The sequence below is a fragment of the Lolium rigidum genome, chromosome 6 (genome assembly GCF_022539505.1).
Source record: "Lolium rigidum isolate FL_2022 chromosome 6, APGP_CSIRO_Lrig_0.1, whole genome shotgun sequence".
In the NCBI taxonomy this organism is placed as follows: Eukaryota; Viridiplantae; Streptophyta; class Magnoliopsida; order Poales; family Poaceae; genus Lolium; species Lolium rigidum.
In genome coordinates, this window is record NC_061513.1 from 236,973,360 (window position 1) to 236,995,145 (window position 21,786).

The 21,786-nt window shown below is 39.9% G+C and overlaps 1 protein-coding gene and 1 pseudogene across 1 annotated transcript; one reads left to right on the top strand and one right to left on the bottom strand.

Annotated features, from left to right (window-relative positions):
* The first annotated feature begins 758 nt into the window (after positions 1–758).
* On the top strand, positions 759–7,851 carry LOC124667080 (annotated as a pseudogene).
* Positions 7,852–8,647: 796 nt separating this feature from the next.
* Positions 8,648–13,521, bottom strand: LOC124666495 (probable folate-biopterin transporter 4). Its single transcript, XM_047203846.1, has 7 exons — positions 13,199–13,521; positions 12,206–12,333; positions 10,951–11,172; positions 10,410–10,868; positions 10,127–10,324; positions 9,467–9,604; positions 8,648–8,934 (listed from the first exon to the last, which is right to left on the bottom strand). The coding sequence occupies exons 1-7, from the start codon at positions 13,289–13,291 to the stop codon at positions 8,673–8,675; spliced, it is 1,500 nt and encodes a 499-aa protein (XP_047059802.1). The 5' UTR covers positions 13,292–13,521; the 3' UTR covers positions 8,648–8,672.
* Between the last annotated feature and the right edge of the window lie 8,265 nt (positions 13,522–21,786).

The window sequence follows — 21,786 nt, forward strand, 5'->3', positions numbered from 1 at the left end:
TATGTTGCGGCTTTGAGATTTCCGTGGCCCTGGTTTGTCGAGCCTCGTTCGGGTTGGGGTTTGGATGGGTTTGCGCTGCAGCGAGCTGCAGGTCATCGCCTCATCGGGGGGACGTTTCTAGCGGTAGTAGTAGTAGTAATTTTGGGCGGACTGGTCGCGAGAATCGCGCGCGTGGGAGGTCGTAAATCACGGGAGTCCCCGGCTTTCGTGGTTACTGCGCGATTTGCTGAAATTAACTCCTGCTTTGCTTACTGCTTCTACTGCTACTATCGGTGAAACTAACTGTGTCCTACTACTTCTTAGCCAGCCGTTCGATACTTGGATGTAGCATTTTCTTAGAGGATATTGGCCTGTGCTGTCCAGATTATCACACGGTTCGATGTGACTTGAACCTAGATTCTTCAAAAAAAAAAATAGTGTTTACTGTATTGTACTTCGGTTATTCCTGAAACTGCCACTCTATCTTGCTCCAAGCACTGAACATTCGTACACAGTAGAGAGTGCAGGTTTAGTTTCGATGATGATACATGCTTTAATTTCTCAACTAAAAAAAACTTTAATCAGCTTGTGCAGTTGGATAGTTCAAAACACACGCTCTTGATGCTAGATTACTGCGTTTCCTTGCATATAAAGTCAATTCCCTGTCCAATGTGCAACAATTTGCAAATACATCAAGTCGAGGTCCGTGTAAATTTCTCTGGCTGATTCTACTTTTTTTGCTTTGCTTTCTGCAAGCATGGAGACGGCACCAGGCCGCAGCCTGGCTCGACAGCATGGTTGGGCCCTGCGGCATATCCCCTTGTCCGTCCGAGCAGGAATTCGTCGCTGCTCTAAGGAACGGCATTGTGCTGTGCAAGGCCATCAACAAAATACAGCCTGGCGCCGTGCCGAAGGTTGTCGCGTACGCACCCTGCGATAGCCACCCGTCGACGGCTTTCCAGTACTTTGAGAACATCCGCAACTTCCTGGTCGCTGTTCAGGAGCTAAAGCTGCCGTGTTTCGAGGCTTCTGATTTGGAAAAGGTCTCCTGTCTATCCTCAACATGTTGTTAGTCTTGGTGATGGAGAGATGCTTATCGGTCTTTGTATATGCTAACTGGGTTTGCTTGTGCAGGAAAACGTTGATGCTGGATCAGTGGGCAAGATTGTCGATTGTGTCAATTCGCTCAAGTCTTACCACGAGCGTAAGCAATGCGGTGGAGCCAATGGGTCATTCAAGTTCATGAAATCACCTCTTGTACCGCGTTCTGCAGTTCACGTTCAGTCTGAAAATCTTGCTTTGGGTTCCTCAACCCCCAAAAGCGTCTAGACATGACAGTGCCTGATTCTGAGGGACACTCTTCTCAGAGTGGGGTTCCTAACATGGAAGGTTTGTGGTACACTTTTCTTTGTGTGTTATACACTCCGTGTCTAGTTTTTCAAGGCCGACAAATCAATTCTCCCACGGGATATAGGTGCTTGTTTTAGTTGATTTCACAATCAGTTGTGTTGTTTATGTTCTGCGGCATGCATTAGCTACTTTACAGCAACCTGGTTAAACATAGTCGCCGTAATTAGTAATTGAACTATCTCTGTATTTTGTTTTTGCGTGTAACCATCCATGTGTTGTGCGTTTGCAGAGGCAATTGAAAAACTTCAGAGGATTATTCTTGATTGCATGATAAGCTGCAAGGAAAATTTGGACCAAGATGTTCTCAGAAAGGTTTATAGTCAACATGTTTTTTTGTTAAGTGTACCATGTATCAGTTTCTGACATGGCTTAACTTGTTTTGCAGGATCCAGTTACACTAGTTGGCAATATTTTATCAAATCAGCTGGAAAAAGAACAGGTGACTTATCTGTTGATTTATTCCTCTCAAATGCCATATAAATTGTTGATGTTTACCTCACAAACTTCGCTGTGTGATCTTAGCACACATTCACAGTTCTTATTGTCAGATGTGTGTTTCCGTATTAAGTGTAAGAACATATTTCCTGAAAATGATCTGTGTCAAATGGTTATGAAGCCTCATGCATCTGTGGTCCCTCTGCTATTACGTGTGTTGCTGTTTTTCTACTGCTCTGAGCCTCTGAACCATAATATTTAGAAAGTACCATGTGGTACAAGCAGAAATTGAGATCTTTGATCATTCATATTTCTCAGTTCTAACTTGTGAACTGTGGTTATACTAAGTTTGTTTTGCTTCTGTCACGAGACTTGTGTGTTGTGTACAATGAAATGTATGGCCTTGAAGGCTGGCATAATTGGTCTATATATTTGATCACAATGTTTATCATGACCTTATTTCAAATTCATATTTAACATTTTTTGCACTTCTTGATGTTTTAAGTGATGCTAATTACAGCTGAAATCAATACCTTATATGCAGTTCAAACCACTTCTTCAACTCTTCTCTCCAGAAGGGTCTGCAATTGAAAATGAATCAACTCAGCATATCGAGGTACTGTTTGAACATTGCAATGCACGTTTCCATGTATCAGCAGAATTTAGAGGAATTGACTCACTCTTTTCTCATGGGAGAATTGACTCGAGGCTAATAGAATGAAAAAGTAAGCTCTGCAAGCCTAAAACTAGTCGCTGCTCACATCATGCACATCACACTAAGCATTATATATCCGTCCCGCCATGTTTGGCAGCTACCGCTTTAAACATGCAGCGGTTTCCATACCCCAGGATCTCGACTCCGATAGCTTTAACAAAGTTTTATATTGTGCACGTGGAGATGACCTGTTTTGTTATTTACCGATGTTACATGCTCGAAGCTTGACATTCTGTCAGTTTTCCCCATGGTTATAGTAAAAAAGCTTCAGACTTTTCCCATTTCACACAACATCACATCTGGGATGCATAATATATGCTGGTGCTGAAGAATGTAATACCAGAATAAAGTCTTAATCTGTTTGTAGATGTTGTCAGATGATAAAGAAACGTTTGAATAAGTCTTTAGCTTCTAAGGAATCCATAAATTAGGATATTTGTTCCACCCAATACTTCAGGGACAAAACATGACACTTGTTGTGTAATTGTGCAAGTCCCAGTCTCAGATTGCTCAATATTTTTTCAAGGCTTGATAATTGCTTGAAACATATTAGAGCATATTACAAGTTAATGAGTCACAAACCAGGTATTAGAAAAGGTGGACATCTTGGCAGGAAAATTCCGACTTCTATAACAAAATTAGCTTGATCACAATGTTTACAGTCTATCATATACAGTTTGAAGAGCTACTTGAACAACATTAAGTCCTTGATTAGTTCATAAATAAAATTCATGAAAGCACGTTTCAAAAAATCATCAATATGGTAGTTATTGCTAACAGAATCAGCTGTAGAAAATTGTTGTTTGCTGAGTTTGATCATTCTGTTTTTAGAACATTTTCGAGAAAGCAGCACTATATTGTACATGCTACTAAGTAGTAACACTTATTAGTGATATATGGTAGCAGAGTTCAAAAGAACATTTAATACTTATGATTTATTATTTTGTGAAAAGATAGCGCTTAAACATTTGCATTATTTAAAGTTTTGAATCTATTTTAATGCCATGATGCTCAGAACCATTTGTTAGAGTTTGCATGTTCAGTCATTCAAATACTCCACAGTCATGCACTCAAGTTGTATATCATTGTGATGCATTATGCAATTTTTCTTGCAGTGTTCAAAATCGCAGATTGAGAATAGAATGTGCATCATAGAAGCACAGGAATCTGAACTTTTGGTAAGATCTCATGCTGCTAGCTGTATCATATTTGAGATTAATAGTAAACATCATTTGTGGGTTTTTTTGTTGCCCTGTGTAGGGGACAACGCCTCCTTTATCTATTGCTCCGTAGTTCTATAATAAAATGAAATAAATATGTTCCTGAGATACAGTACTGGTCTTATGTGAATAAATGTTCATCTCATTGTACGTTCAACCGTACTTTTCTCAGTACTCAGTTTATATTTGGTAATGACATGGCTTATTTTGCAGGAGCTCAAGAAAATGTTTCATGAGGTCAAAGTTGATTTCAGGTCTTTGCAGAGCCAATTTCGTGAGGATATCACTGAATTAGGTATATGTGCTAAACCATGGCCAGAATATACATTTTCAGTATTCCAAGTAAAATTTATTTTCAATCTTTAATTGTGTGGTATAAGTATAACACTGCAATTTAAACTTTGCAGGTCATAATATTGAAGGGATTTCCAAAGCTGTTCATGGTTATAACAAAGCTTTGAAAGAAAACAGAAACTTGTATAACATGCTTCAAGAAATGCGAGGTATCAGTATAGTTCAGTTTTTCCATTGATGTTAACTATTTCAATGATTTCTAAGAGCTCCTTTATAGGAAATATCCGAGTCTTCTGCCGGATACGACCACTCAACTCAGAGTCTATTTCTTCAATTGAATATATTGGAAATGATGGTTCAATAATGGTTTGTGATCCATCTAAGGCACAAACTACACGTAAGATCTTCCAGTTCAACAAAACTTTTGGGCCAACTACCACCCAAGGTAATATTGGTCTATATTGTACTTGGAAGCACCTGTCTTTTTCCCTCCAATTGTTACATCTTCATGCTCCAATTCCTGCAGATGAGGTTTACATGGAGACACAGTCATTAATTAGATCTGTCATGGATGGTTATAATGTGTGCATATTTGCCTACGGCCAGACAGGTTCTGGCAAAACTCACACAATGGTATGGGGCAAAATCATATCGTGTGCTGTACAGTAACTCATTATTTGCATGTGACCATACTTAATCACGTACAACTGTTCTTTGTCTGCGCATGTTGGTGATTAGTGTGGCCCGTCTGGTGGGTTATCGTCCAATGATCTTGGAGTTAATAACATGGCATTGAACGATCTCTTCACTATATCAACTTCTAGGGAAGATATGAAGTATGATATACGGGTGCAGATGGTTGAAATATACAATGAGCAAGTTCGTGATCTCCTACGCGAAGATACTTCAAGCATGAAATATCCTTTCATGCCTTATTTGCTATTCTTGTTATTTTAGTTCTAGTGTTAACCGATTTCATAACTGTTGTTGGTTCCTGACAATAATTCACATTAGATATAAGGACTTCAACCACTGGTCTGTTCAACATCCCAGATGCAAAGATGTGCCCAGTTCAGTCCCCTTCTGATGTTATGAATTTGATGCTGTTGGGGGATAAACACCGTGCTTCTGGACCAACAGCAATGAACAATAGAAGCAGTAGATCTCATAGGTATGCATCCGCATTATCTACCCAGTGTTCATTTTTGTTGGATGTCCTTTCAGTATTTGCTGCAACTGATTTTCTATGTTTTCTTGCAGTATCTTGACTGTCCATGTAAATGGGAAGGACATATCAGGCAATGTGAGCTGTAGTTGTCTGCATTTGGTAGATCTTGCAGGAAGTGAGAGGGTTGACAGATCAGAAGCCACAGGGGACAGACTGAAGGAGGCTCAGCATATTAACAAATCACTTTCTTGCCTAGGAGATGTCATCACTGCCTTAGCACACAAGAATTCTCACATTCCTTACAGAAATAGCAAACTTACCCAATTGCTACAGAGTTCATTAGGTATATGGCTGTAAACATGTTCACCTCATCCACTTGTCTAGCTATGGGAGACTAATACTACTGATCAGCCAATTGATCGGTCACTCTTGATTTCACATATCTTATCCATAAGTATCTTGCACATGGTTAGCATCATAGCATAAGTTCATGCAGTACACTTAATAATAAAGCAAATGTTTTTGTTGGAGAATAAAGGAATCTCCATTGGACCTTGTTATGAACTAAGGCTACATATGCAACTGTAACATCTTCTGATATTGTTTTTTCCTTGTTGATGATAGGGGAAATGCAAAGACATTAATGTTAGCCCACATAAGTCCAGAGGGAGAATCTTATGTAGAAACTCTTAGCACACTGAAATTTGCTCAAAGGGTTTCTACTGTTGAACTGGAACTGCTCACGCTAACAAAGAAAGCAATGATATAAGAGAGCTGAAAGAGCAGGTAAATTTCCCTGTTACCACCAACAGCATTTCTTGAAACACTATTGCTAGTTTGCTACAATCAACAATAGGTTGTGACCATCTTTTTCAGTTGTACTACAATAAATCACTTTAGCATTGAGTGGAACACCAGACTGAAGAATGCAAGACTTGTCCCTACAGAACTTTGCATCTCTCTTGTGTTGTTAATGTACAATTCTTTTTTTATTGTTCATTTGGGCCAACTACCATGTATTTCATTTGCTTTACAAACAGAAGATAACTGTATAATGTTCAACCTACTTCCAGGTGGACACTCTCAAAAAGGCATTGGCAACCAAAGACTTGGAAAAATCTTCACTTAAGCTGAAAGAAAATACAGTAACGAGTGAACGGACAAAGAAACTCCCGGAGCGTACCCCACCAAGGCCACGTAGGTTAAGCCTAGAGAACGCTAGTAGTGGCAAAGGTAGCATACCAGGAACGGCACCAAAACCACCTATTTCAGTTATGAAGTTCAACAGAGATCACATGACAACTAATGACAAGGAATGCAGTATTGATGGCTTCAGTCACACAAAGCACCACAGATCCGTAGTACAGGTAAATCTTGCTCTGGATAACTTTGTATTGTTTGATGTTGTAGCAATTGATATTTTCCTTATTCCTCATCGTGATAAAAGGTGTCTCCAAAATTATCTGAACAGCCGGTCAGACAGGAGACTGAGAAGTTTGTCCCAACAGATGATGTGGTTACCTTTTATCAACTACCCCCTGATGCTTATAATCAATACAAGCAGTCAGGTTTGGATACTCCCCAGAGAACACCATGCAGATCAAGGTACATGGGTGTCCAAGTGAGTCAGACGGATGAGTCTTCTGAGGCTAAATTGGATAAAACAACCGCAACCAATGTGACGAAGAAAGGGTCACATTTAAGAAGGTCCATCCAGAGCAGCATAGGGAAATTGATTCACGGCTCTGAAAGAAGGTATGCCATGGGATGCATTTTAAATTTTAGCATGCATTTGCAGATGATAATACTTAGATAGTAATTCTGTATATGGACTACTAAGCCTTCTCTGGTGTTGATATAAAATTGCAGGAATATTCCACATTCAACGCAAGCAACTCCTGCCAAAATCAATACTAATACAAACTATGATGGCCCATCACCAATTGCTACTGACGCAAGGTTAAGGAGAAGACAGTCTTCAACAGGTCTCCCCCCGCCATCACGCAGATCGTCTCTAGGAGGGAAGTCGGATTCGAGTGAGTACCTGGATAAACAAAAGTCTGTTTTGCTCTTATGTTCACATAGTCAATATGTAACAGGATGCCTCGTGCAGAGGATTAGTCACTTAACTTGTTCCTAATGTCATGTCACTTGATGGAAGGGGTACAAAATAGCCAAAGCATTGCTTGTGCTTCCAGCCAATACAAGCCACTGCCATTCTCCTGGGTTCGACGGTCTAAACAACATCAATGTGAATTCCTCATTCTTTTCTTAATGAAACCTTTGCTCCCCAGGCCAAAACTACTATAACCATTTCTTAACTGCTTGCATTATATTTCCCATTGATTAGTGCTTCTAATTTGGTACATATACAATCTAAGACCACATAATAGATTCTTGCCGCTGCTTTGTGAGTCTAGATTATCCCAGGGAGCTCCTAGTTGATGCTTGAATTTTATTTTTCAAAAAAAAAAAATCTTTAGATCATGGTGTTGCATGTAGTTGATACTTTCTGTGGCGATCTTCATTTACTGAAATATTTTCCACTTTCATGGGCAGGTTCAAATGACAAAAGAGCCAAAACACCACCTCCGATGAATTCAGCAGCAAAGGCGAAGAGGTGGCTGTGAATCTGAAGCAAAGTCGTTAGGGATTTCCATGCCAAGCAGGGCATACAAGTCTGCCATAGCTGACCAGTCAGAGTTCAGAGTTAGCTTCTCTCAAGCCTCAGTATTGCTCAGGAAAGAATACCAGGAGAGGGTTCGCAAAGTTCAGAGAGCCCCCCAACAGGTTTAGGTTAGGGTTACATTCCTTGTAACAAGTTAGGAAAATGGGGCATGTAAAGAATGCTTGTTTGGTGGTTGTATTCTGAATTTCTTTATGTGTTGTAGGATTTCATAGTGCACAAGCAATGAAAATGATTCAATTTAACCTAGCAAAGTTTCAGTTTGGCATAGTGTTCAAAACTAAGAGTTGGTTCGCTGTGTTCATGTGTATTTTTGTGTAACGTCTGAAACATGTTTCTGATTGTGCAGCCTGACCTATGCCATTTTACCTTCCTTTCTTTCCTTATAGCCATTTTACTTTTATTTCTATTCCCTATGCCACCATTACACGAGTAACCAACAACATATATTGATACAGAATTACAGATATCCTGTATATTGAGTATATCAAAAGCTTAATCATAACCAAAAACAATTCCCTGTTGCACATGTTCTTGCAAGTACACTTCTTACACAGGTTGCAATACTTTGTCATTGCTCAACGCTTTGTAATGCCTATCTATTGGACTCTTCCTCTCATTTTAGTATATGGCTGTATACATCTTTCAACAAAACTGAACTATCTTCCTGCTACCTTCAATTTGCTCTCTATATATGCATGTGTGAGTACGACTAGGAGTACAGATCATTCCAGAAAAAGAATGATCATGTCTGTCTCCCTGTTCCTATGATGTTAGCCCTGTAACTTCCCTTGGGATCAGAAACAAAAATCCGATCGGTAACAAAGTGCCAATCAGCTGAACAGCCAAGCCGAGCGCCAAATTATCAAACTGTACCGACGAGATGTTCAAAGCTGACGTCAATGCGGCACCCAGGAATGAACCTAATGTCGAACTGAGGTTGTTAATGGACATGAATAGTGCGAACAGTGTGCCCTCGATTCCAGGTGGGCAAAGCTGCCCTGAGAGGATTAGGAAAGGCATCATCCTGACAAATGAAAATACTGTAGTTAGAAACAGAAATTTTTACATGCACAAGAATAAATTGGTGGCACTAATCACAAGAAAATACTATTGAGTAGATGTGTAGGTAAGGTGTCTGATCATTAGACATGAGTACGATGATAATGCAATCATACTGGATAAATTGAACACTTTACTCATTTTTCTATTGTTCTTGTGCAATTTTAATTAAGAAAACAATCTGATCCTACTGTCAATAATGGGTTATATCATACTGGGTAAAGTGAAGAATTTTCTCATTTGGGAGAAAGATGATAGAGTGCTCGAAAGCAAGTAATGACAGGTCACACTGAACCATGAGTTCAAGAGGTGTTCGTGAGTATCACTTGATTAGCTGTATGAAGAGTTCTAAATACAGGATTAGTCAGTGCAGGATCAGTAACTCTGGGCAGCAACTCAAATTGATTTTTCGATCTGCATGTCAAGCAGATCACCAAGTTTATGGTTTGCAACCTAGTTCATAAGAGTTTAGAAGAAATGGTAGCTAGAGCATGTACTTGAATTGGTTGATTGCATCGGCCAAAGCAGAACCCCACAGCACCATGTATTTGTCTGCAATTCCATACTGGATATGTAATCCTGACACCAGTAAAATGTCTAGTACAGTAATTATGGCAAGGCCAACATGTGCAAACCTGTAAAAAGAGAACATCAACTATTGAAAGTAGAACATAAAATTATATAAGGACTTCAAATAAGTGAACATATTTGAATTATTGTGAATTATTCCCCAAGAATTACATCAGCTTTTAACAACACAAGTTATACAGCATGCGTTCACCAAAACAGTTAACTTGGGCAGAGCACTGACCAAAAACTGATCAATAACGGCTTATACCAACATGCCAAGTACAACCATTTGAACCAAATTTGAGAAAATTCCACACCCACTGTGAAACTCGTCGAAACGGAAATACAGATAAACTTTAAGTTGGACATATCAACAACAGACAAAGCAAAAGAGAAAAAGGTGTTAAAAAATTTACCCTCGAACACATAAACTATGGACAGTCAACTTAAACAAAGTTTATAAGAAATTTCAGTTAGTACATTAAGCATATATACGTAGCATTTTAACATCCTTCAAACAAACTGTGGCAAGTTATCTAGACATTATGTAAACATTTGGACAAGAGAAACAGCTTGAGATGACTTACATAAGAATATTCCTGAGCTTCTTATGCTTTAAGTAGCGGTTGTAGATATATGTGCCAAGCATTAGACTGAACCACCCGATCACCCGTGCAGTCCCTAGAAAGGATGCCTCCAAATGTAGAACCTCCGTTTGATAATAGAACATGACTGATGAGATATTTGGAATTGCTGCATTCGAAATGAAAAACCATGCCATAGGTCTGAAGAAAAAGGAAGTTGCCAGTTAGAAAATTTGGTGCCAAGCGTAAACATCAGAGAAAATGGAAGAATTGCAGGGTTAATTACCGCAAAATGGCTGGCTGCTTAAAAGCTGTGCATAAACTGAAGAAGGCTGATTTCAGAGACAGGTAGGGCCTTGCATTAATTGATTTATCATGCTTCTCAAGAGCTTCAGATCGTTTAGACAATGATCTCCTTTTCCTCTTTTTATGAGCACCCTTTCGCCTCCTAGTGCCCACATATTTAAGTGGTTCACTTGAGCCTTCTCCGACAAAAGCACTATCAATATTCTGATCATTAGCATTATCATGTGCAGCGTTATCTACCGTGTTCTCAAATCCTTTAGGAGATTCCTCGACGAAAATACATGAAACTAGTTGGAACAATGGGAGAGCAGAGAAAATAATATATATGGTATATAGAGGGAGATTAGACAATGCATATCCTCCCAATAAGCTCCCAAATATCCCCCCTACAGCCATTGATGACCAAGATAACGACTGGAGATCACCAGCGAATTCTGACCTGAAAAGAGAATTATTTGGGTTTTAAAGCATTTTATTAGAGTTTTGCTACAAAGTGAGAGAAGATGTACCAAAATACTCACCCTGCTGATCGAACTGCCTCTGCAATCATTGCATCTATAACAACATCTGCCATGGCAGATCCCAAGTTCTGTACAACCAACATTAGTGTAAAGAAATTGCTTGAGCTCCTGAAATGCTCCGACATCCCAATGACAAGCCATGGAAATAGAGAAAGGCCACTAGAAATTATCAAATATGGTACACGCTTTCTCTGCTTAATCGGAATACAGTCTGACACAATCCTGCAAGCAGAATTTATATACAGGTAAGTAAAATAAAACCATGATTTTGTCGAATAGAAATATATCGTACTCCAGAAATATATGGATGTTTTACAGTCAGCAATTATGTAATAGGGTCTTGAGTAGACATAGGTTGGGCGAGAGATTATTTAGGAGGGAAAGATTGGCTATTTCTTCCGGAAACATATATACATGGCATTTATGTAATGGATGCTGACATTTTCTAACACAATGCGAACTCCTCATGGACTGGAATCCATTAATCCTAGACTTGCCAACACAATATTATTTCCTAACTAGAAAAAATGCCTTAATGCCAGCAACAGAGCTATTGGCCCAACAGATGTGGGAAATACTTTCTGTGATTTGTTCCCTTTAATATTTCCATGTTACTGTCATGTGCCTATTTCTACAAATGAACTGTACTTTTTAATCAATTTTCTATTAAAACTACTCCCCCGTCCCACGAAAGTTGTCTTAGATTTGTCAAAATTTTAATGTATCTAGACAATATCTAGTATGTAGATACATCCAAATTTAGACAAATCTCAGGCAAGTTTCTTGGGACGGAGGGAGTACTTGACATACATACTATAATAGACTATGCTCAGATTATAAGTCGTAAGTTCTCATTCATAGGAATCTGCAATTAATTAGAGAATGCAAAAATCGTTTATCTATATCTCCTTTTGAGATAAACATATATCACATAATGAAACCAACTTTACCCAAAATAAAGAGAAAATGCTCTAACAAAACAAAAGGAACACTGGAACTTAAAACGGCAATGTTCCAGTAATGGCTTGTGTTGTGGTGGACAGACATATCAAACAAAACCTAAAGTTATATGTGAGACGGTACAATTCCAAATTGATGTGTAACACTAACGATGTTTGAAAAATATACACTAGTTTTATATTGTATCCTGAAATAAAAGGCCAAGGACAAAAGAATAATAATATTGCATCAATCTAGGTTAAACTGTGGGCAGGTTTCACCTCACAGCAAAGCATCAAACAAAAGGTAGCATTACCCATATATCGGCTTTATGCTCCAAGGGAAGAATGCAACAGACATCAAAAACTGTGATGCCGAGGGTGACAGCTTCATCATGTCCTTCATTTGATATGAGACAGCTGTCCAGACGAAAGATCTGAAACCCTACAACATAGAAGAATATACATTAGAACAGTTTAAGTGTTAAAATGTTCAGATTTGCGAAGCTTTTGAGAACAGAAAAACAGATTTAAAGGAGTGCCTCTTTAGTTGTCTTGAATTTTTGGATTCAGACAATGAATTTGTAACTAACTGACCATGCTAAGGTTTGACGTATCACCAAAGCATACAAATGCAACAAGAGCAAACGATATGGATGAACAAACTTGGACCTTCTACCCCCTACACGACACCTTAAGGTTATTTGACATACCACCAATGTTCACTATCCTGTGCAATTATCACATCAAGTAGTTTTAAGGCATCCCCATCTTCTCTCAAAAAAAAAGGCATCCCCATCGGAGGCAGAACTTGTCGACACTACATAGTTTCGAATTTCCATGGGGGAGAGACTGATTTATCAATCCTAACAGCATTTGGTTAGCACACTTGAGTGTCTCTAAGCAGACAGTGACAATTTGGCAGCATATACAGACTACACGTCAGTGTCAAAGCTACTCTGGCGGCACGCCCTTCACAGTTCCAATAACATAAATCAGCGAGCTGCCACTTCACTCGCTGCCAGAAGCACTCCTAGTATCTTGATTCAGAAACCAGAATACATTTAACTCGCCTTCTCCCACTTTTGGGTCTATCCGTCAGTTTGCAAGGGGAAAAAAGTGTTTCATCAGATTATAAACTCAAGTACCCTCACCTTGTGCAGACGCACAAATCCTGAAAAGATAAACCCCGAAATGGTCCTACACAGACCCATGTGTGGGGAAGATCTATGTAACCAACTGCGCGTGTTTCGGATATGGGCGCGATCAAGACAAGAGGAGCGTCAGGGTTCCGGGACAGAAGTAGATACCTGGATGAAGTAGATGAGGCAGACGATCCAGAGGAACGGCGCCCCGAACGCCGCCGCCATCCGCCCCGCCCACCACGACGAGCCCGCCGCCATGGCCACAGCTCGCAAGCGAAATGGTTTTCCCCCCTCCTCCACCAAAGAAACCCTCCGCGAGATCTAGCTGCTCGGATGGATCAGGTGCGAATCGGAGCGAGGGGTGCTGGAGCGGGGGAGTAGGCGCCTGCGAGAGATGCCGGCACGGGACGTCGGAAGAGGACGGTGGAGTAGAAGATGTCCGGCCGCCCGCCCGTGAAGACGGAGGAGGGTTCGTGGCCGCTGACTGTGACGTCACATGTTGACCTGGCGGACTGCACATCCACTTAAACTTCGCCACGTCGGAAACGCCAGCAAATTAGCTCTGGGCGGGCATAGTGTCTACCTCACTCCTACGCAAAGATTTCTTTTTTTTAACCAGTATAGTTCTTCACATATAATCTTATAGTTACACCACATGTTGTAATTTATGATTAAACCACGAAGCAATCCAAGTATCTATCGATTGATGCATGATGAGTTTTACAAGTTGGAAAAAATCAACTCATCGCTAGCATAAACCATAATGCAATCAACGGTTCGATGCTCGAATGACAATCAGCAGCGACGAATTAGCATACGTATCTCTACTACTTAAAAAGACTAAAGTGGTTCCTTATTCTGCCATCCACCCAATACGTTTCGTCGTCCTAGCTAATGCAATCAAACCCTTCGTCGTCAACCGTTCCGCTTTGTCGTCCCGCAAACCGTGACTCCCAAAAAAACGCTTCATCAAAACTATCATTCATCAACGCACCTGGACAACGCTTCATGACCACAGAGCGCCCGCCGCCCCTCTCCCAGAGCTCGCCGGTCGAGATTGAGGCCTCTCCCCGGTCTGTGCGTCGTCGGAATCACGCCGGTGTGCATGCTCTTCCGCTCCTCACTCTTTCTTCCACGCCGCCGCCGTCCGCCAATGACCTGTGCCGCCCCCGACCTCCAGATCCGTCGTCCTTGACCGAGCTTCTCCGCGGTCCCCGTTGCTGGCCTTTTCCCCGTACAGGACCAGATCCTCCCGACCTCGAGCTCCCCCGCCTCCTGCCAATCCCTTCTAGGTGCGGCTTTTGCAGGCTGCATCGCTGCTTGCCCAAAGGTTAGTTCTTCTCTGTTTTTTTTTGCTTTGTTTTTCCCTACTTTTCTTGCACGGTGAGGTTTCTTTTGTATATGGTGCTGTTTGCCTCAAATTATCCAAATTGAGATACATTGACTTTTTCTGTTGGTTCTTTTAACAGTATGGCATTTCGTCAGGTAGTACCGTAGTAGTTGCTGCTATGAACATGGCCAAAAGACCTAAAATTGTTGCCATTATGGCATGTCTAGCGGTTTGTGATTTAATATGTTGCTCTCTTTCTTTCTGTTCTTCTTCCGGTTCTACATCCATCTATTGTTGGATGTTGCACAACTTCAGATTTTTGTGCTCCTCACATGCTTGGTAAAAAACTCAAAAATTTCCACTGAGTAAAACTTGTAAGAAACCATTGATATAATTTTGTGTTCTCATTTCTTAAGTTTTCAACTCAAAAACATCCACTGAGATAGTTCCTAATTGCATATCTAGACTATGTGCTCACCATTTGCCACTTAACAAATAATAAATCTTGTTTTACAAAAATACAAACAGTGACATGATTATTATTATTTTTTCATTTATAAGCATATGTTTGCAGGGAGAAGGATAGTCATGCCCAGCTCCGGAAAGATGTTCATCACACTGATGGGTAAATACCTCTATCATAAACAACAACTATTATATTTTAGAAGATAATTCCATATCTGCGTGCTGGTTTTGTTCTATATCAACCTGCTTGACCGCTGTTTTTGCGTGTGTTTTACATTTATATGACGCCCTTATGCTTGCAGTAGTAGTTATTTCAAAATCAAAAGTAGTAATTGTTATGAGTTACTCAATGTGGCTAAATATGGTTGGATTTGGCTTATCATCAACAATATCATGGACATAGTTTGCTCACTATAATCTGCATATGATCAATAATTGCAGATTTTGCATCCTTCATACTTGATATTTTTTAAAGAGGACAGTCTATAGACCATTGTGACAATGATTTTTTTATAGATAATCATTGTTTTATCTGCTCTTGCTATATTATAGTCACCATCTTCGAGTTGCGAAGCAGTGGCTGTTAGCAAGAGTAGTTGCAGTGATGATTAAAGTTCATGTTCGATTTAGCAGTGAGGAATTTTGGGTAAATTTCCTTTGTAGATTTCACGACTGGAGGCTAGGGGAGCACAAGAACCAGTTGCAGTGATGATTAAAGTTCATGTAGTCATTGTATTGAAGGAGCTTTGGCGTGTTCGGCACCCGTGCGTGGTGGCACTCTGAGCTGCTTCTCCTTGGCCTGGAAGAAGGCTCTTCTCCTCTTCCACGGTTAGTCAGTATCAAATCCCCATGGCCATCTTGTTTCCACTACTGCATATGGGACATTTGACATGTTGTACTCCATTGACGAAAATAGACCAGGTGGTTTCAGTTCAAGTTATTCAGTTAGACAAGGTAGTTTTAGCCAAACTCAGAGATATCTATCCTTTGCCCAGCTCACACTTATTATCATCTGGTTTACACTTTACACCCATCTAAGATGTGGTGCTAATTGCTACATGTACTCAGGAAGTAGAATTAGTTCTTTCATTTTGATTTAGAGTAGGGTAGAGTGGATTTAGGTTTCCACTATTAATTTTTCTCGCAATGTTCGATTTTTTGTGTATCTTGGGAACGTATTACTCTTTGTTTGCTGCATTGCAAACAATGGTTGTTGAACATGTTTGGCTCTATAGTTAGGAGGGAGAAATTAATTATTAAGCGATACTATGGCTGGTTGAGCTAGATCTATTGTCTGATGTTTGTTTCCTGTTGTTCTGTAACCAGTTAGGTCTGAAGTTAGTGAGTCTTGAAGTGCTTTAGCGGTTGATGCTCTCTCCGTGGTTAAACGTGTTCTACTAGCAAAGAAGTATGGTGCAAACATTATTGTAGCTGGTACGATCTCAGTTGTTGTGAAACATTGTTATTTCTTTGTTTAGCTCTTGAGCATATTCGTTTACATAGCTTAATTTTCTTTTACATCTACTCTCAATTTCAGTGACGATAAGCCAAAGGAATCATTCCCGGAGCATTATACTCAAATGTCAAGCATTAGATGGCACCTTTCTGAAGGTTAGAACCATTTCAATACAATGACTACTTAGTCAAGTGGGGTACAAATATGAATCAGTCCATGCAAGATCAAATTGGCTATGAGTTACAGGTGAGTGAGATAGAACTTTTGCTAGTTTGCCAAATGCACTTTCTGCTTATTCATGTGCGCTTCCTTTTAGAGCATCATGAGAATCATGTTTTGTTTTTCTTCATTTCTTGATTGCAATAGAGTTGTCTGGTATCCTCTCGTTCTCAGCGAGTAATTGTCCATCTCCTAAGAGCTGCCAGATATTTTTTTGCTCCTGATCCACCCATGCTGGAAGAGTACTGATATTGAGAAACTGAAGTCTACAATCTTACGAAGTTTTTTTTGGAAAGTATAGGGAAACCTTTAATCTATGAGATACTGGAGAAGCTAGCCAGTAGCAACATTATATGCTTTTCTAAGATAGCTCTCATTTATTTTCTAGATGCATGTTCTCAGATTATGTCTCTTTTTGTTTTGGTCCTTCCTCTTCACATCTGTCAAAGTTAAATTAAGCAACTCATTCCACTTTAGATGTCGCATCTTTGATGAAAAGTAGAAGCACTTTTAACTTGTTTGTAATGTTTGCGTATGTGCTCAAATTTTCTACCATTTGTGAGGTAGCCTGTAATTTCCATATACAACTACAAATTACAGATGAACTTTCGTTATATTCCCCAACTAAGGTTCCAGTTCATTGCATTGTTGACATACATTGTTAATATTAGTTTATACTTTTAATAGCTACTCTACTGTAGTCATTTATATTGTCTTGAAGATGAACCTTCTATTATCCAGAAATTTACACTGGCTGATAAAGAACCATTCACGCTTCAGTTTGAATTTTGCAACACTTTCAAATGAAAATTGATTATATGTACCTGCTACATAATCTGGGAACCTTTTAACTGTTCAACTAATAGTTCATTAATCATCTTTCATCCTGAACAAATGCATTATTTCTGTATCATCAATATGGATCAACAACGGTGGATATATCGTCAAGATACTAATTTCTTTAATTTGTTGTGAACTCTCATGATAGTTAAAGTCACAGACAGGAGGACTTCATTGGAGAGAAGAAAGCTTGGTGGGAAGGAGAATAGAGGAGTGAGATGTCATGGGAGCACCAATATAAAGCAGTGAGCTTCTCATTACCTTAGTTAGATGACTTGATTTATTATATAGCTACTTGAGGAAGATTTTTCACTACTTCAAAAACGAACCGTGTATTATCCATGTGTTGGTATTATAGCTAGCAGCTGCAAGGTATTAAAGAGATTCTCTTGATAGCAACCATACCCAACCAATAATTTATTCAGTTGAGCATTTCTATTGGCTCCTATAGATGAACGAACAATTTGAAGAAGGATACTTTGAAAGGAACTATTGTATTCCGCGCTGTTATTTTGCTATAGATGTAAAAGCACAGCTGGCATGTCAAAATTTCATATATTACTATTTTTTCTAGCTTCATTTAGTATTTCTATGTATAACTTGGCAATGTGTGGCGTTTTTTCTCTCGGCTGAAACTTATGGATGTGTTCATGTGCGATGGCATCTTACCGTGATATGTATTGGTCATGCCAGAATGTTTATTTTGTATTTGTTGCATAAAGTATGTGTGACATATGCAGTTGTCTAGCATTTGGTGTATGAAAAAATATTTTTGGTGATTATAATATATATTTTTGGGTATTTGACAAAATAGATGTGATGTTTGACATACAAGAATTTGAAATTTAGGGTTGCAAATATGTGTGATGATATTTATATTAGTCAGCGTGCATTGCACGTGCAAGCTTATCATAAGTGTTTTGATTTGCATTGCTTATCTTTTCAATGAAAGACCTGAAGGCCAACCTTCCTATATGCCACTAGGGAAAAAAGTAAATTTGAAGACAAATCGCTCTCTCAATTTTTACCAACATCCAAGCTAGACGAGCACTGATCGGAAGAAAATAAAACATGTTGCATGGATGGATAAAGGAAAGAAAGTTCTCTTACCAAATTTGTCCTCCAATGCCTCCCGACCCGACGACATCCCCTCCATCGCCTCCAGATGCGCTGGAAACAACACCACCACCTGTGCCCTCCCTCCGCGATCAGGTGCATTGGACCTCGCTGCCTCCCCCACTGCCCAATGCAAGGGCATCGAGTTCATTGCCTGGCATCGGTTGGGCGAACCTCGACGTGGTGCATCGGACTCTCGCCGCCCGAGGCATCATTCGACGTGTGTTGGCTGCACCCCGACATGCTGCAACCCGGCTGATTCCACGAGCAGGTGCAGGTGACCTTCCCGTATTCTCCATGGAAGTCTGTGCTTCGTCCTCAACCATCGCCGCCACGCTCGCGGTAGCTAGGGTCCATGGCAAGGCTCGTGGATTTTGGGGATTGAAGGATGGCATGGGTTTGGGATTGACAAGCCGTTTAGCATGTGTGTGTGTGGCTCGCATGCACGCTCGTACACGTAAGCCGCCGAGCTAGGGTCGGCTTTCGACCTGGCTCGGTCGTTTCCCTTTTTTCTGTTATTACTTTTCTTTCCGGTGAGTTGTGCATTACATATGTGCATTATGCGCATTGAGAAATAAAATTTGAGTACCCGTGGCAACGCATGGGCATTTATACTAGTGTATAGCATAAATCATAATGCAATCAGCGGTTCGGTAGTCCACTGAGATTTAGCATATGTAGTGACAGCCGCACAAAATTTCCTTTTATTGAATTGGTTATACTGTATGCTATAAAAATTTGCATAAATGACTAAATAAAACATTTAAAAAAATTATGGTGGGCCGACCCTGCTGCATACACCCCTCGGTATATGCATATATAAAAGATGCATGTTTCCCTTAGATGTCCCGTTGACGATGTTGGGACTCCAAGGGCAGAGCGTTGTGTCGTTAGAGTATTTTCCCCCACAAGGGTGACTCGGGGTTATATCGAAATCTCTCTCGGGAAATTGGGAAAGAAGTATCTTCCTTTCTCTCGTTCTAGCAATCATGCAAAGTAAAATAAAGTCTTGTGTCTCTAACTCTACAGTGTGATTGTCAAGCACAAGGTTTTGTATTAGTAATAGACTAATACTAAATAAAAGTAGTAACACAAGTTAAGTAACTTAGTAAAAATGGTAAAATGACGATTGTTTTTGAGTTTAGTGTGTAATTAAGAGAACTAAATATTTTTTGTATTTTAGGATTAAAATAGTGCTGCAAATAGAGAGTAAGATAAATGCGATGAAAATGTCTTTCTTATAGGATTAAAATTAGACCGGGGTTTATGGGTCCACTTGTCTAGTTTCTCCTTAAAGTTATAGTGGATAATAACTATTCATCAATGAGATAATAATAATAGAACTTCAATATGTGTAAGATGTGCATTTATATGGGCATCACGTCCTAACATAGAGATGATGCAACACATCTCTCTTATACTTTACAAGAAAGGTAAAACTCCATGCAATCTTGTATTAAGAATTAACAGAGCATAGCCATAAGTATTTTGACATGATGTTTGAATATCAAATATACTACCTTGAACAAATAAGATCATCACTTTTTTCATGTGACAAACATAGCATATGCATTCACTTTGTCACTAGTGAAGCAGCAAAAAAGGCACAACCATAATAGATCATGAATTTGTTGTCACTATCCAATCACCAAAACATGCTACTCCATCTAACACACACATCTCCACACACATGTTTTTGCATACAAGTTGGATTAGAACCAATGCTTCAGAATGGGGTACATAATATGCATCTATCAATACATCTTACATAAAATAGATTCAAATCTCATATCTCAATATCATAGAATAAAGATCCACCACATAGGAATTACATATATGACCATAATCATGTTGGACAGCTCATATGGTACTAAGATCTATGAAGACAAGAGAAAAATAGATCAAGATACTGACACAAACTCGTAGTCCAGAGGTGGACTACTCCCTTTTGATCATGGTGTTGATGAGGAAGACGTTCGAGAAGGTGGAGATCCCTTCGGCTGCGGCTCCGACGGAATTCCCCTCCAATCGTCGCAGGCGCAATCTCTGTTTTCGTGTTTCTATGTTTTTGCGACGCTCCCTTCGGAGAACCCTCAGGGGGTCATATATATAGAGTTTTTAGGTTAAAATAAGTCGGTTCGCGAAAGAATCAAGCGAATCGGAGATTGATGGCGAAAAGATGACACCTTCCCTCTTTTGGGCCTCTAGGCCCTCTAGGTCAGGCCCAAGTGCTCATGTTGTTTCTCTTGATGAAAAATAACGTCCCCAAAATCCTAGCTCAATTTGACTCCGTATAGGTCTCTGAAAGTGAAAAATACACAAAACATGGTTTTCCTGTTTTGCAGAGTTATAACCCAAATAAAGGGGATCATTGGTAAATCCCCATAAATCAATATAAACATGAAAATAGCATCATATATTTTACAAGTGTGTGGGAATATGAGTAAATAAAGTACAAAGTTTATGTATGCATTTTACATGCATCAACATCCCCAAGCTTAACATATGCTCGTCCTCGAGTATAAAGGTGATAAAACTAACATGAACTTTGGAGTTTATGAAAGATCGAGATGTCGCCTAGAGGGGGGTGAATAGGCAATTAAAAACTCTTACGGATTTGTCTTGTAATAATGCGGAATTAAACTATCGTTTAGTTTACAAGCACAAACCCTAAATATGCTAAGCTCAACTAAGTGTAACAATAGCAACTAGAGCTAAGCAAGATAGGCACAAGATATATGTAGCACAAGTGATAGCAAGATATATGTACTTCAAGCACGATGGCTATCACACGGAAAGAGAGCTCGGGTATAGAAATAACCGAGGCACGCGGAGACGAGGATGTATTCCCGTGTTCCCTTCCTTTGCAAGAAGGTACGTCACGTTTGGAGGAGTGGAGGTCCCACGAAGGATTCCCCGCACCACGAAGGCTCACCCTATTCTCCGAACCACACCCACGAAGGATAATGGCCCTTTCCTTATGGTTAGCTTTTCCTCCGCTCCGGAGATGGCAAGCTCCACAACCACTTCACAAGCTCCACGAAGGAGAAGCCCGGGCCTCTTCACAATCTTCTTGAAGAGATCACCGGAGCACCAACCGCCAAGCCAACTAGGAGGTCACCCTCCAAGAGTAACAAGCTCACGGTCTCTCACTCGAACTAATCGTGGTGGAGAGCTCAACACTATGTGATGACCCACAAGTATAGGGGGTGTATCGTAGTATCTTCGATAAGTAAGAATGTCGATCCCAACGAGGAGCAGAAGGTGTTGACAAGCAGTTTCGATGAAGGATTCACTGTAAATGCTCTGCAGACAAGTATTCGGGGG

Bases quoted from the DNA above. Each gene is read 5' to 3' on its own strand.
- LOC124666495 (XM_047203846.1), bottom strand. From the start codon at position 13,291: ATGGCGGCGGGCTCGTCGTGGTGGGCGGGGCGGATGGCGGCGGCGTTC. The intron at 11,173-12,205 runs GTAATGCTACCT...TTCTGCTTGCAG, and splicing joins AGCATAAAGCCGATATATGG to GATTGTGTCAGACTGTATTC. The intron at 8,935-9,466 runs GTACATGCTCTA...TTCATTTGTCAG, and splicing joins GATGCAATCAACCAATTCAA to GATGATGCCTTTCCTAATCC.